We start from the raw sequence: 14,568 nt of genomic DNA on the forward strand, positions 1-14,568 counted from the left end.
TTAGTTTCAAATGCAGAAACTTTCCCAACAAATTTTAGCGTTTCACCTTGAATAAATGTTCCTGAATGGTCCTGAACAATTATTCTATAATCCTTATAGAACAAAAGTAGTTTTAGCTTTCCTTGACCTGGAGGCTAACTTGAATAGTTTTAATTAAATAATATTTTTTAAATTATAATTGAATTAAAGATTATTTCTTGAATTTCGTGTGGACTGTAAAATCGTCAAAATATGATTTATAGAACACAAAATAGAGACAAAATAAATAATATAAGTTATTTATTATTTTCACATAATATTTATTTATTGGGATTAAAAACATCCTTAGAACTGTAAGAATAAGATTAATAAATTTATAAATAATAAGATCATAAATAAATTTTAAAATTAAAAAAAGAAAAATCCTTATATCATACTCGTTATACGAGCATCTTCAATGCTACAAAATCCTTAGGTAAATAATTTAAATGGCATCTAGGTGGCACTCCAACCTTTGCATGCCCTTAACAAAAATTATAGACAATCATTTTAGTTGACTATATTTGTTCAACAAAAAAAACCCTTAAATATAATTTTACATAATCAAATTATAGATAATAAAATTGGAGTATATATCAGCCTCTTAACTAAAATTTTACAAAATAAAGATAGACAATTATTATAGCCAACCTTTTTATATTTTATCACTGGAGATGCTCTAAGCCCATGTAAATAAAAGAATAAAAGAAGATGCCATTTCAATTAGTAAAAAAAAAGGTGCAATTTTATTCGGTAAAGGTCTGCTCCCGAATTTTTAAATGGGAATGAAGTAAGTGATTAGGAAGTAAAATACCTTCATCCCATTTTTGGAGGAAAAGTTTTGGAATGAAACATTGTCAAGTTTATATTTATTAACAATTACTTTCGCTCTTTTTAAAAACTCGCACGATTATGAAAGAAAGTTAAACTAATTTACTTAAATTGCTTTTTTTTTTAAAAAAAAATTCGGGAACAAGGGGTGAAGTATATATTGCACTTCAGTGTCACGCATCGGCAAAGTGCGCTTTTGTAATACTAAGGGGGTGTATTCATTTCAGATTTTAAAGGATTGTTAATAATCTACGGATTTTAAAAGATTTTCGTTGATTTCAATTATTCGTGGATTTTGATGGAGTTGATCCAAAATCTTGCAGAGTCTTGCAGATTTTGTGGAGTTTTTTAGAATTTCATCAAAATCTCATGTATTTTGAAGAGATTTCAAGATATTAAAAATGTACTAGCAAATCCATCAAAATCCACAACTTTTTTAAATAAAAGAAAATCCATGGACTTTTGAATACCATCAGATTTTGATGGATTTTTTAAAATCCAAATTGAATACCACCTAATTTTGATTGACTTTTTAAAATCTAAATTGAATACGCTCAGATTTCAAAAGACTGTTTCCAATCCTTGTTGAATACCTTCAAATTTTAATGGATTATTTAAAATCCAAATTGAATACCAATAATTTCTAAAATCCATAAAAATATTTCAAAATCCCAATTGAATAGACCCCTGCATTCCCAATTGAATACGGCCCGACTATATTGGCCCAATATTTAGTTCATTTGGGGCAAAAATAGCTGCCAAATTTATCGAATTGAGGCCTGAAATCACTGTATGTAAGCCTCCGCTTCACTTATATATACCTGTATATCTCTGTTTGTTGCTTATTATGCTAAATTATATATTACTGTTGCTTAATTCAATTCGATTACTATAAATTAGCCATATGAATGTGCTAGTGTTGTTATGTAATATGATGTTGATTTGTTTGTTTTGAGTGTTAGGTTATTGTGAATTGGTGTGTCGAATTTGTCGATAATTGTTTAGCAATGGACGGAATGACTTTTTTCGATGCACCTTCCACGGTATGAAGCTGATTTGGTAATTTATTGTTAATTGCGATATAGAAGTAGTTTTGTGAGTTTTCCGAGTTTTGTTAAATGTGTTTCGTTGATTAGGATTTAGGCGTGTCGGTTTTATTTCTTTTAGTTAGTTGTTGTTGCGTAATGTGTAATGTAAAAAGTTTCGGATTGGTGAATATGTGTGTAACAATTGTGTGGGATTAAGATGTTATAGAAAATTAGAGGTTAGTGGTGTAAAAGTTGTGAGTACCAGAATTAATAACGTGACTATATGAATCGTCTGCCAATTGAGGACGTATTCAAGAAGATGAATGTTATAAGAAGTGATTACAGAGGGCGATGTTTGTAGTTTCTTGATTTTGTGGCTCATCAACGATGTGCAAGGCTGACATATTTAAATGTACTACATCGACCTAGGAATGTCCGAAATAAAGTTAAACCTTGTCTCAAATGATTAGCTTTTGATTTGATCTATAGACATTGTAAACCTATAACGATATTTGCATTAAAAATATTAAATTTGATCTTGTAAGTTCTACCCTAGTAAAGCTCTATTTCGTGTGCCTTTGCTATGTGATACTCGCTATTAAAATTCTTTTTGTTGATTTAAAGTGACTAATTATGATGTATACATGACCAGGTACCAGAAGGAGTGCCATTTTTTGTACATATAAACCAAAATGTTTCTTCTGGGAGAAAGTAAGGCTTCTCTATCCTTTAATTAGTTCCTTTACTATGTCTCTGTTTTTTTAAGATATTGTTCTCTACATCACTATGGTATATATTATTATTTTCGTTGTTATAGAACGCTGTGTTTGGCTTGATTTCCAAAGCATATACTTGCTATCTATTAGGTCGCAGGGATGCACCCTGTAAACAGCCTTTCTATGTAAATTATGGATAAGAGTGCATGTATATTATCCCTGACCTTCTGCAGAACCTGTTGATTCAAGAGCCTTCTGCACTGGGTGCGAGCTTTATTATTATCATTACCACTTATAAAGACTTCACTGCCTTTTTTTCTAGTTACGTTCAGCGTTCTTTAAGTATAGTATTTTTATTTTAAACTATTTTATGCCTTTCCAGTTTCCACTTATAAAATGGTGGTTTATTCATCGTTTATTTAAATATAAATTAATATCAATTCGTTTCCGGCCTTATTTATTACAATTTATTTGACTTTTGTATAATACGTTGCCTTGTGCATTTTTTTGTGGAGTTATTGTCTGATGTATATTTATATATATGTTTGTGCTTCTGTGTTTGTGTGTGTTTGTATTTTCGTAATTGCAATTAATTATGTGTTTTCATAGTTCTGTATTGGGTTCATGTTATTGTGACATTTGTGCTTAGTGCTTACTCTTTATTTGTTTTTATTTTAAATCTTTTTTCATCTTTCTGTACTGTCTCCACTAGTTACTGCCTCATTAACCTCTGCAAGGTTTCAACATCGTGAGAGTTTATGTTTTTGCTCACTAATATATATAAAATATAAAATTGGTGACCAGATGAGCCATCTTCATTTCTTGCATCACGGTGTTTTTTTTCCTGGACTTTCCTAAATAGATTTGACTCGTTAATTTTCATATGTTTTGGCTCTGCTAGCATGATCCTGGGAAAAATAAATTATTTCCAGTGTTTTACTATCTAATCAGCATTATGTGTTTTTAGACCAATAAAGCAGAACGACGATGATATTGCCATCTGTGAATGCAAGTATGATGCTAAGTATCCTGACAGTGCATGTGGGGAGAGGTGTTTAAATGTTCTGACCAGCACAGAGTGTGTACCTGGGTATTGTCCTTGCAGGGAATATTGTAAGAATCAGGTGAGTTGTGATGCATCATTATGTTCGCCAGTCTGTTGCTAATTTTTGTTGTGTTTTACACCTGATTTCGAGTTGCTTATACCATTGCCTGCAAATGAAAGTCCTATATGATTGTGTTATGCATGACAATTACTGATCGAAGATCTATGCAAATTCATAAAGTTTGTAATGTTTTTGTAAACCATACATTAGGACCAAGCTCAACATTCAACGAAAACTGGTTGGTCTGAGCATATTTTTTTTGCTAAATGGTCTGACCATTTTACTGCTTTTAAACTATAGATGCTGTAGCTTCGCAGCTATGTAGCCTAAGATATAGATGCTTTATATTAAAATTAAAATAAGATTGGGGTCTTCAGTATTGGTTTTTGTGTGAAACCCTTTAATGCTAAAACGGGGATACCTAACAATCATGTTTAGTTAGAACTTTTATACTGTAGTTTCTAAACTATATGTTTTTTTTATAAGATCCAAACTATATGTTCACATTAAAGTTCTTTAGTTTTGTATAAAAATTGAAGTGAAGTTTTCCTATAAAGACTAACCTTGGTCACATTATATTTTACTGCTCCCCTGTATCCTTTTTATAGGTTAAATTTGCAGGTAGGCAATGATCATAACTAACTATTGGCATTTAACATATAGGCTATAGCATTCATAGGGATCTTGGAGTTCCGCCACGTCAATGTACAACACTATCTGTAAATACGTAATTTTCTTTATACAGCCATTTCGAAAATGTCAATATGCTTAAACAAAGTTGTTTAGGACTGAAGGTTTGGGTGAAATTTGCAGTTAGGCAATGATCGTAACTAACTAGATGCATATAACATATAGGCTATAGCATTCATAGGGATCTTGGAGTTGTGCCACGTCAATGTACAACACTTTCTGTAATACGAATTTTCTTTTTTTACAGCGGTTTCAAAAATGTCAATATGCTCAAACAAAGTTGTTTAGGACTGAAGGTCGCGGATGGGGTCTGTTGGCTGGCGAGTATATAAAGGTAATCTATATGCAACTGAACTGATATGATAAAATAATGCCAGAAACATGTTATTCTTTTTCTCTATAAAGTTAGCCATAATGACTATTTAATATGTTCACGACAAATGCATACTTTTTCTTGTACTTCTGACTTCTGAGCAATCAAACTATGTAGATATCTTTGTTATATCTTGCAGTTGTCAAGTCTTATGATTTAATTGACATGTTGCATGGAACATCCTTAAGTTTTTTATTTTTAGGCTGGAGAATTTATTATTGAATATTGTGGAGAGATAATATCGTCAGAAGAAGCAAAACAGAGGTCACAAACTTATGAAGCTCAAGGTAAATTATATTCAAATTGATTTTACTACAACGTGGTCATAGAAAATATTACCTACTATGTGGTTCTTGATGCAGGCCTCAGGGATGCATACATAATTTCTCTAATTGCAAATTATTTTATTGACGCGACTAAAATGGGGAGCATTGCCAGATTTATAAACCATTCGTGGTAATACTTTTTATTGCATTTAAGTAAATGAAAATGTTTGATATAACTGAAATATTGGATTCCTTTCGCATTCTTTAATGTTTCGCCAGTAGTGATATTTCATTATTGGATTTTGCAGTCAACCAAATTGTGAGACAAGGAAGTGGACAGTTTTTGGGGAAACAAGGGTTGGGATTTTCGCCAAACATGATATAACAGTTGGAACTGAACTTGCATATGACTACAATTTTGAATGGTATGGTGGTGCTAACGTTCGTTGTCTATGTGGAGCGCCTAATTGCTCTATATTTCTTGGAGCAAAGTCTCATGGTTTCCAGGTGAAGTTTTACTTATATGAATAAGATAAACTTAGCATAGGCCTCGTGGAAGCAAAAATTATGTCAAATTGAATAAAACAAACTGTAAAACTAGGCTTTTAATATATGAGTAATTGAAATCATAAGATGTTTATATTTTAGTTTGCAATCACATAGTTTCTTGTTCTTTCCTACTAACAATAATGATGGGACAGAGTAATGTACCTTAAAAATCTCGACCCTGTAAATAGTCTACTTTGAGATTGTACACCAAAACTAATGGAAACTACAAAAGAAAGAGCTATACTAAAATTATTAAAACTTAGAATTTATAATAATCCAAACCCATAATCTTATGCATAGCGGATCCAACAACTCTCCACAAGTCCAAAAGAGGCAGCAGCTTATTAAAACTTAGAATTTATAATAATCCAAACCCATAATCTTATGCATAGCGGATCCAACAACTCTCCACAAGTCCAAAAGAGTTAGCAACTTTGGACACATCAGTTATTGACTTGTCCTTATAAAAGACTCAAATACTCTCATTCTAATCAATGTAGGATGTTACAAACACCCCCACCTTATTTTGGTAAACGTCCTTTTTCGAGCCGCAGTCCTTGTCGGAAAGTTTGGTTTTACTTTTGTGAAAATTCTATGTAGATATTTTTTCTTGTGCATGATATTATATTGAAATTCGGATGGCTTAATTTCTTCACTTAATTTGCAGGATACTTGGATGCCTAATTTAATCTATACTATATTATTAAAGTAAAATATTAAAGGTTTGGTAATTGGTCGGTCGGTGCGGTACCCATATTTTATTATTTACACTTTAGTCCCTCTATTTTTGCAACAATTTTAATCAAAACATATTTAAAATAAGATAGCTACATACCTACTTATTTTATGGGCTTGATTATTTTAATAGCTATTCTAATTAAAACAACCAAACTCTATTAATAACTTATTGTAAAACTCTATTTTAATGGATCCAAAACTTATTCCAACGGGCCTAGTTTTATTAAAACATGTTACATGTAACTATCATGATTTAAACACATATTTAAGATCTAATTATATCTAAAAACAACTTTCGTTAGTCTAATTCTTTAAGAAACCTGATCAAATCTACACTATACTAAAACAGAATACAACTGACGTGCCATGCTATTATTCTATGATGATGTAATGTTTGCTTATGTGTTAATTTCTCATTTAATCTCATTTTTGGAATTGCTTTAAAATTTCCTCTTCCATATCCTCTACTTATCTCTCTTCATTAATTCTCTCTCATCCTCCATTTCTCACTCATTTATCTCCACTAATTCTCTTTTCTCCCCATTTTTCATCCTCTCTAATTCTAATTAGTCACTCATTTTTTTTTAATTTTTTTTGTCTGACTCACAGTATTGTTTACAACATAATATACATCAATTAACTTTATATTCTTAAAATCAATAATAAAGTTCAGTTTAAATATTTATGTAAAATAAGTTTAGGTACAACAATATTTTTGTGTAAAATTTGTAAAATAAAATTTTTTAAATGACATATATCTACATCTATACACTATTACTAAATTGGGTACAACTGAGGTCATACTTGCTAATGTGTCATGCTATTATTTTTATGATGCTGATATATTTGCTTATGTGTCAATATCTCATTTAATCTCAATTTTTATATTGCTTTAAAATCTCATCTTTCACATCCTCTACTTTTCTCTCTTCATTAATTCTCTCATATCCTCCATTTCTCATTCACTAATCTTCATTAATTCTCTCTACTCCCCATTTTTCATTTTCCTAATCCTAATTAGTCACTCATTTTTTATTTTTTTGACAGATTCACAATATTGTAAAATTTGTAAAATAAAAAGCATTACATAACATACATAAGAAATTACTTTTATCATATTATATAAATATATAATGTTTTCTTCAATACTTACTTCAAATAAATTTTTACTAAATTAACATATTCATTTTAAATAAACTAAATATTAAATGGGTATCGGCCCGGGGACTAATCTAGTTACTAATAAGTTAACAAATTTGATGGCTCGCACCGGATATAACCTTGTATCTTTAACATATGTTTATAAAGAAATAGTGGGTTACCGAATCCTCCTGATATTCCTTTCTCGAGGCAAGTTTCCATCAAGTTGTGTTACAGCACAACTAATTTTTTAGTCACTTTTCCCCCTAATATTGATCTATTATGTTGGAGGCCCATTATCATTGCCCATCTATCATGTGAATTTTGTTGAATATATACAGCATGCTATTTAGTCATCTTATATGGTATACTGTCAACTATAGCTTTTGTTAAAGTTCTTATTTTTTTTTTTAATTCTAATCCTAGTTTGTTCTCTTTCATGTTTTGCTGTAAATCAAATAGGCACATAATCATGTGTGGGAAGATGGTGATGACAGGTACAACTTCATTTATTACATTTAGTATATTCTTGTCCATACCGTCATCAACTTTAGTAAGTTAACCAAGTGTATGTGGATCGTTCTTGTAGTTTTTTTTCTATAGTAGGCAATTGTGTCAGAGGGGGGCTCTTACCTTATTTCTTCAATATAAAAGGCGCAAGAGGCAGCCTCAGACTTTTTTCTAACATCATCTTGAAACGAACTAGGAATAGAACTATAGATATAACAAAATCAAATTAACAGGCAAAAATGTATTTAAATGTTAAACTCTCCTTGCAAGCATGTGGAAAGAGAAACTCCACTGCTTTCAGCTTGCTTTCGACTTAAAGAATCCTCCCAAATTCTATTCATGAAAAACATGAGAAAAGCTTGTTGCATTTTAAGTGCCAAGACATTTTATTCTTGTCACGGGCCTATGTTCTAACCAATTGTTTTAAGTGTTTTAAGTGTCTTTGAATTCTGACTCGCTTCTCTGTTATCCCTTTGATATTAAGTTATGAATATGACATATTTAGTTGGGTGTATAAGATTTGTGGGTAGTAGATATTATTTTTAAAAAATGTACATCCAAAAATGCTAACTGTATTAAGTGAAGAACCTGACACTTGATCTTGTACACCTATCTGAGTAACGTGGGCTAAAACTAACATCTACCTCAACAAACCCTAACAAACCCTAGCATGCTTGGTCCATTTCTTATCTAAAATTAATTTGTCCACAAATTACAACACCATTATTGACTCCCTACTTTGTTGTGCCCCTTACTATCCTACACTCCAAACTTTAATGGGTAATTCTTTGAAGTAACCCATGTTAATATATTCATATGGTTTAGTTTAACAGCTGGAAAGCAGGGGTGTCACACCCGGCAAACTGGGCATCTGATACGTTCGGGTGCGGGGATGCGGCCCCATACGCACGGGATTCAGTAGGTGGCGCGTCATTGTATTTTCCTCAAACAATTTTTTTTTTGGGGGTCCGGGAAGGTGGTCGTCTCCCGTCGCTTTTGTTGCTGTTCTCCGGAAATCAATTATTACATCTTCCTTCCACCGTTTTTAGTTGGATAACTAAACTTCTCTCGTCGCTTTTATCGCCGATCTGTGTGTATGGGTGATTTATTAGGATGTATAATATGTGTGTATACGTGGGTTGTACGAGTCAGACTTGTGTATATGTGTGCTTGTAAACAAGGAAAGGATTCTGGCTATTTGAGTACCGGAGACGTGTTTTTTGCATATCAATGGAGTTTTTGAATAAGCATATAAATTGGACGTTATTAATTCTACAAATTAGATAAATTATTATATGTACAGGATAAGTATGTCTATTACCACTTTTTGTCATGTATTTTTAACTAATCATTTTTTGAATGATCTAATTAAAATGCAAATTAGAAATAAAATATTTTTCAAATGTATTAATATTTGCCATACCCCCGACCCATCTGAATGTTGAAATTTAATCTTAAACTTATTATTTAAGTATTGTCTTTATTTAATTGTTTGATTGTTTTGTTTTAAAATAAACATTGTAATCAGTCCGTTGTAATGCATAGGACTTGGTCATTTGGTTGTTTAGAATTTTCAGGAGTGTGGGAGTAGTGGAGTCAAAGTAGGAATGTAATTGCTGGTTTTTAGCATCCATTCAGCAGTAGTCACCAGTTAACATATTCAAATATTAGCTTTCTAATTTCTACACTTGGTATGAGAGCTTCATGATATAGGGCTTGTGAGTTGATATTTTTTTATACATACATCTATATATATATATTAAGTATTTATTTTTTATATTCAATGGCATCAAACAACTTCTCCATCTCTATACCATTGTTCAAAGGCGATAACTAGCATTCATGGGCCATCAAAATGAAAGCATATATGGAAAGCTCTTAGTTTATGAGACGTTATTGAGAGTGACACCGAGCCTACTCCTTCCAGAAAATCCAACATTAGCCCAAATCAAGAAACATGAAGAAGAAATAGCACGCAAGTCAAAGGCACTTTCATGTATCCATTCAGCGGTGTCTGACGAAATTTTCACAACACAACAATCATGGGTTGTGAGTCTCCTAAAGAAGCATGGGAAAAAATCAAAGGCAACCAACAAACCAAACTTATGCAAATTCTCAACCTCAAAAGGGAGTTTCTCAAAAGGGAGTTTGAGATGATGGGGATGAAAAGTAACAAAGGTGTCAAAGAATATGGGAGTAGGTTGATGTCCATACTCAATCAAATCAAATTACGTGGTGGAGATTTTTCAAGTCAAAGAATCGTGGACAAGCCTTTGGTAACTCTTCCGGGGAGGTACGAGACTAAAATTCTTCACTTGAAGATACTAAAGATCTCTCAAAATTAACCGTCTCAGAATTAATCAATTCTTTCCATGCTGTTAACCAAAGGAGATCAATGAAGGAGGAAGAAAATGGATGAAAAAATGAGGGACTCCTATTAGCTAAAACTTCATTCTCAAAAGGCACAGACAACAAAGTTCAATGCAACCACTGTCATAAGATCAGTCATGAAGAAAAGGATTGTTGGCACAAAGGAAAGCCACAATGCTTTAAATGCAAAAGATATGGGCATCTGGCAAAAAATTGTAGTTTCCAAAGTGATGAAGAAGTCGCACAATTGGTTGAGGCCGAACCTCTCCTTTAGAATTATGGGTGATTATGTGCACCATGGGGAGAAGTGCTCCAAAGTTTTTATTTTGACGAGATGTGCATTAAAATTGATGGTGGTGAGAAGTGCATCACTGAAGAGATGAAGAGAAGTGCTTTTTAAGTTTAAGAGTATGGGAGTGATTGTTGGAATTTAATCTTAAACTTATTATTTAAGTATTGTCTTTATTTAATTGTTTGATTGTTTTGTTTTAAAATAAACATTGTAATCAGTCCGTTGTAATGCATAGGACTTGGTCATTTGGTTGTTTAGAGTTTTCAGGAGTGTGGGAGTAGTGGAGTCAAAGTAGGAATGTAGTTGCTGGTTTTTAGCATCCATTCAGTAGTAGTGAGGTTATATCTAATTTGCATGTACTAGCTTTAATGTATGGGATAAGATCCATCATTTGTTTTTCCCAGTTAACATATATACAAATATTGTGTCTGTGTTCAAATATTAGCTTTCTGATTTCTACACTGAATCCCCATATTTTAAATTTTTCTGAATTCCCGTAAGTCCGCACTGCACACCACACACTCGCACTCGTGCTTCCCAGTTTAACAGTGTTCTAGGTTAATTGATGCGAAGTTAGTAGCTAGCCACATTTACAACCCAATTTACTAACACTGATCATATCCTCTACATTCTTAAATTTGAAAATAAAGTCGAGTACATTTTAATGTATATAATAGTTGATTAAATATTCTGAAAGAAAGAAATCATTTGTGGTGGATTAATTCCTTGCCATTTCTTTTTTAAGTTTTATTAAAGCCGGGGGTGGGGGGCTGTTCTATTAAGTTTATTTCAAAAAATTTAAACATGCAACAGTACCCTATCAAGTGGGGACGGGTGCCTACCCTGCCCCTGTGTATCAATATACACATCCCTTCTCAAACTGCCATTAATGAGGGATATCTTATCATAGATGTGTGCAGGCACTGTTTTCTGGTGACAATATTTTGGGTGGTTAAGGATTAATCCCAGTCAGTCTCATTGGCATACTCATGGTCTAGGTCTAGGAACTCTTTTAGCAATTTTGGGAATTCTGACAGCATCTTCTCCTCAGTTCTTAAATCTTTAGACTCATACTTTCTTTTTTTGAGAAAATATAAGTGGCTTGATTTTGAGAAAAACTCTGAACCTAAAGCGTGATTAGGAGTCAGCAAAATTAATTGAGCATTAATTGGGTAACTGTGCCTTGCCAAGGCCCACAATTTATAACAATTAGAGTTATGTCTATTCTTTGGGACAATGAGTTGGCTTCAAGACGAGCCTTTACCGCTTTAATGGTCTCTATACAGAAGGAGCTTATACCCCTTATAACTAGATAGCATCTAGTTTCTGCTTTCAATAACCCACCTCAAAATTTTCTACCCAACTCATACGATTTTTCGAAACTTGTACTGAATTTAGAACTTGAAAAAGTCGAGGTTCTTCCTTTTTCTTGTTTAATAACATACTTGTGATTACCATAAAATAAAAGCAAAAAATATTCAATGCTCCTTTAACTTCACTTTAGGAGATGTACAACCAAGTCTTTTAGAAGTTTAGTTGCAGATGTTATTTTCACAAGTCTGATTATTAATGCCACCTCCTTTCGTGATTGCAATATATCTAAATATTGTTAATAGTGAAGTAATGTCAACTTTTACTTATAGAATTGATCCCGAGAATCATAAGTGTTTTCTTTTTAAGCTGTACTATTATACTTTCACCAAATACTTCTAAAATTCGTCCTGGCATTGTGAATGCAGATATGCAGTAGACACATTTCCACTTTATGATTCTGCCGAGGATGAGCCTTTTTCAAAGCACTTCAAGTCTGCAAGCTTAAACAACATCGTGTACACAACAGCTAGTAGAAATGAAGATAACTCAATGAAAATAGATGGTTTTGCAGAAACTAATTACTCTATAGAAGAATTCACCAACATCATTGCTGAGCCATTTGGGTCAGTGGCAGTTAAAGCTCTGCCTATTAATGCAGTAAAGTCTGAAGTAAAAGACGAAACAGATTTGTTTTCGCAGAAAACTCAACAAAATATTCCGCAAGTAAGACTAAGCTATAACTCCGGAACTGGTTCCACTCCAAAAAATAGAAGTCAGCATGTCCCGAAGAGTAGGTCAAAACAAGCTAGCAGAAAGCAGGTCAATCCTAAAGATGTTGCGAAACTATTTGCTTCAAAGCAAGCACAAGAGGAGATCATCAGATGTGAGGTACAAGTTTTACTTCATCTGAGTTTCTACTTTCTTAATGGGTTAAATATCAAAGTGGTCTCTCGATTGAAGGTCATATATCAGTTTAATCATCAAACTTAACGGAGTATCATTTGGATCACTAAAGTAATAATAAATATCAAACAAATATCTCAAAGCTCGAGAATTAAAATTTATTTTATGGAGTTCTAAACATTTTTTAAAAATCTTATTACAACCAAATGAAAAGTTATATATTCATAGTATTTTAGATGATTTTTTGAGATTTTTAAAAATTTAACTACCAATTATTTTTATTTAAATAGAGCAAATGACTACAAAATTAAAAATAAATAGTAGATAAATTTTTAAAAATCTTATTATATTATAAAAAATACTAGAATTCATAAATTTTCATTTGGTTGTAATAGGATTCAATAAAAATATATAGAACTCCATAAAATAAATTTTAATTCTCGAGCACATATTTTGAGGTATATGTATGATATTTATTATGACTTTAGTGATTCAAATGATAGCCCGTTAACTTTGATGATTAAAATGGCGTTCAGTTGAGTGACCACTTTGATATTTAACCCCTTTCTTAATGCAATATAATAAGACTAAACATGAATCGAGAACGAGTCTCTCTCACATTATGCAAATGATCCTCCTTTTCAGTTTTCATCCATCAGTTTGTGTGTTTTCTTTTCATCTTAGTAACTGTGTGAAGGACGCCACATCTTTACAGACTTGCTAATTCATAGCTTTTAACAAAGATTGTTGGTTCTCTCACATGCAGACTGTTTAGTATCATAACTTAATTTTTAAACATGCCTTTATAATGTAGGAACTAAGAACTGAGACCACCAAAAAGCTCAATGACTTGTATGATGAAATACGTCCTTCCATTGAAGAACATGCCAAGGATAGCCAAGATAATGTACCGACCGCAGTGGCAGAGAAGTGGATAGAGGCCACTTGTACGCAGTGGAAAGCAGAGCTAGACCTGCATATTTCTATTATAAAAAATTTTGTTTGCCCTCGACCGCACACAGATGAACACACTACTTATACTGCAGGAGATAACGTAGTTAAACAGCTGACGAATTAGGGTTCCTTGTACACCTTATTGATTAATGCAGATTTTTTTTTACTTTCCTGGGATAATTTTGAACTTGTTCCTTGATTTATTTTACTTTATTTTATCTTTTTGAAAGGAAGCTACTAGGGCTCTCGCTGGGCTGGATTTCAAGTAAACTTCATAGTTTCTCCAGGGTACATTAAACCTAAAAAATCCACCTGAAAAACTGAATTTAGATGATCAATTAAGTAGACTAAAAATCCTATAATAGGCAAATAAATTGTGTATTATCACTTATTAACATGATTTTAAGATCCACAGTTATCACTTCAAACACCTAGGCAGACAAACTATTTGGTGGTTGAAATCTTTAAAGATGTTTGTGTCCAGACATGTATAAATTGTTCGTTAAACATCCAATAAATATGACCCACATCTTCAACTCCCAATTTTAGTTGAAAAGAAAACACAGTTGCAACTTGCAAGTCTATATAAACTCCCTTATAGAATTAATTTGCATATTGTAAATTATATTAAAAACAATGCTTTGATATAACTGGAAAACAATCACAATCCCAGGTTTAGTTTAGATCTCTTGAATGAGCTTGTAGACTTGTAGGTGCTCAAGTCAGTGTATACGTTAAAGCTCTTTCGTTTGCAACAGTAAGTAGAACTA

The 14,568-nt window shown here is 32.3% G+C and overlaps 1 protein-coding gene across 2 annotated transcripts; it reads left to right on the forward strand.

Moving 5' to 3' along the window:
• The first annotated feature begins 1,542 nt into the window (after nucleotides 1-1,542).
• Nucleotides 1,543-13,964, forward strand: LOC141671661 (histone-lysine N-methyltransferase ASHH1). Of its 2 annotated transcripts, none has more exons than XM_074477951.1 (11): nucleotides 1,543-1,639; nucleotides 1,812-1,892; nucleotides 2,530-2,588; nucleotides 3,561-3,717; nucleotides 4,637-4,723; nucleotides 4,965-5,049; nucleotides 5,125-5,218; nucleotides 5,337-5,535; nucleotides 7,918-7,952; nucleotides 12,367-12,829; nucleotides 13,659-13,964. In XM_074477951.1, the coding sequence occupies exons 2-11, from the start codon at nucleotides 1,857-1,859 to the stop codon at nucleotides 13,920-13,922; spliced, it is 1,479 nt and encodes a 492-aa protein (XP_074334052.1). In that variant the 5' UTR covers nucleotides 1,543-1,639; nucleotides 1,812-1,856; the 3' UTR covers nucleotides 13,923-13,964. The 2 variants fall into 2 exon arrangements, with proteins under 2 accessions (XP_074334052.1, XP_074334053.1); XM_074477952.1 differs by having other exon boundaries at nucleotides 1,555-1,643.
• The last annotated feature ends 604 nt before the right edge of the window (nucleotides 13,965-14,568 follow it).

The sequence above is a fragment of the Apium graveolens genome, chromosome 7, assembly GCF_009905375.1.
Source record: "Apium graveolens cultivar Ventura chromosome 7, ASM990537v1, whole genome shotgun sequence".
Classification (NCBI taxonomy): Eukaryota; Viridiplantae; Streptophyta; class Magnoliopsida; order Apiales; family Apiaceae; genus Apium; species Apium graveolens.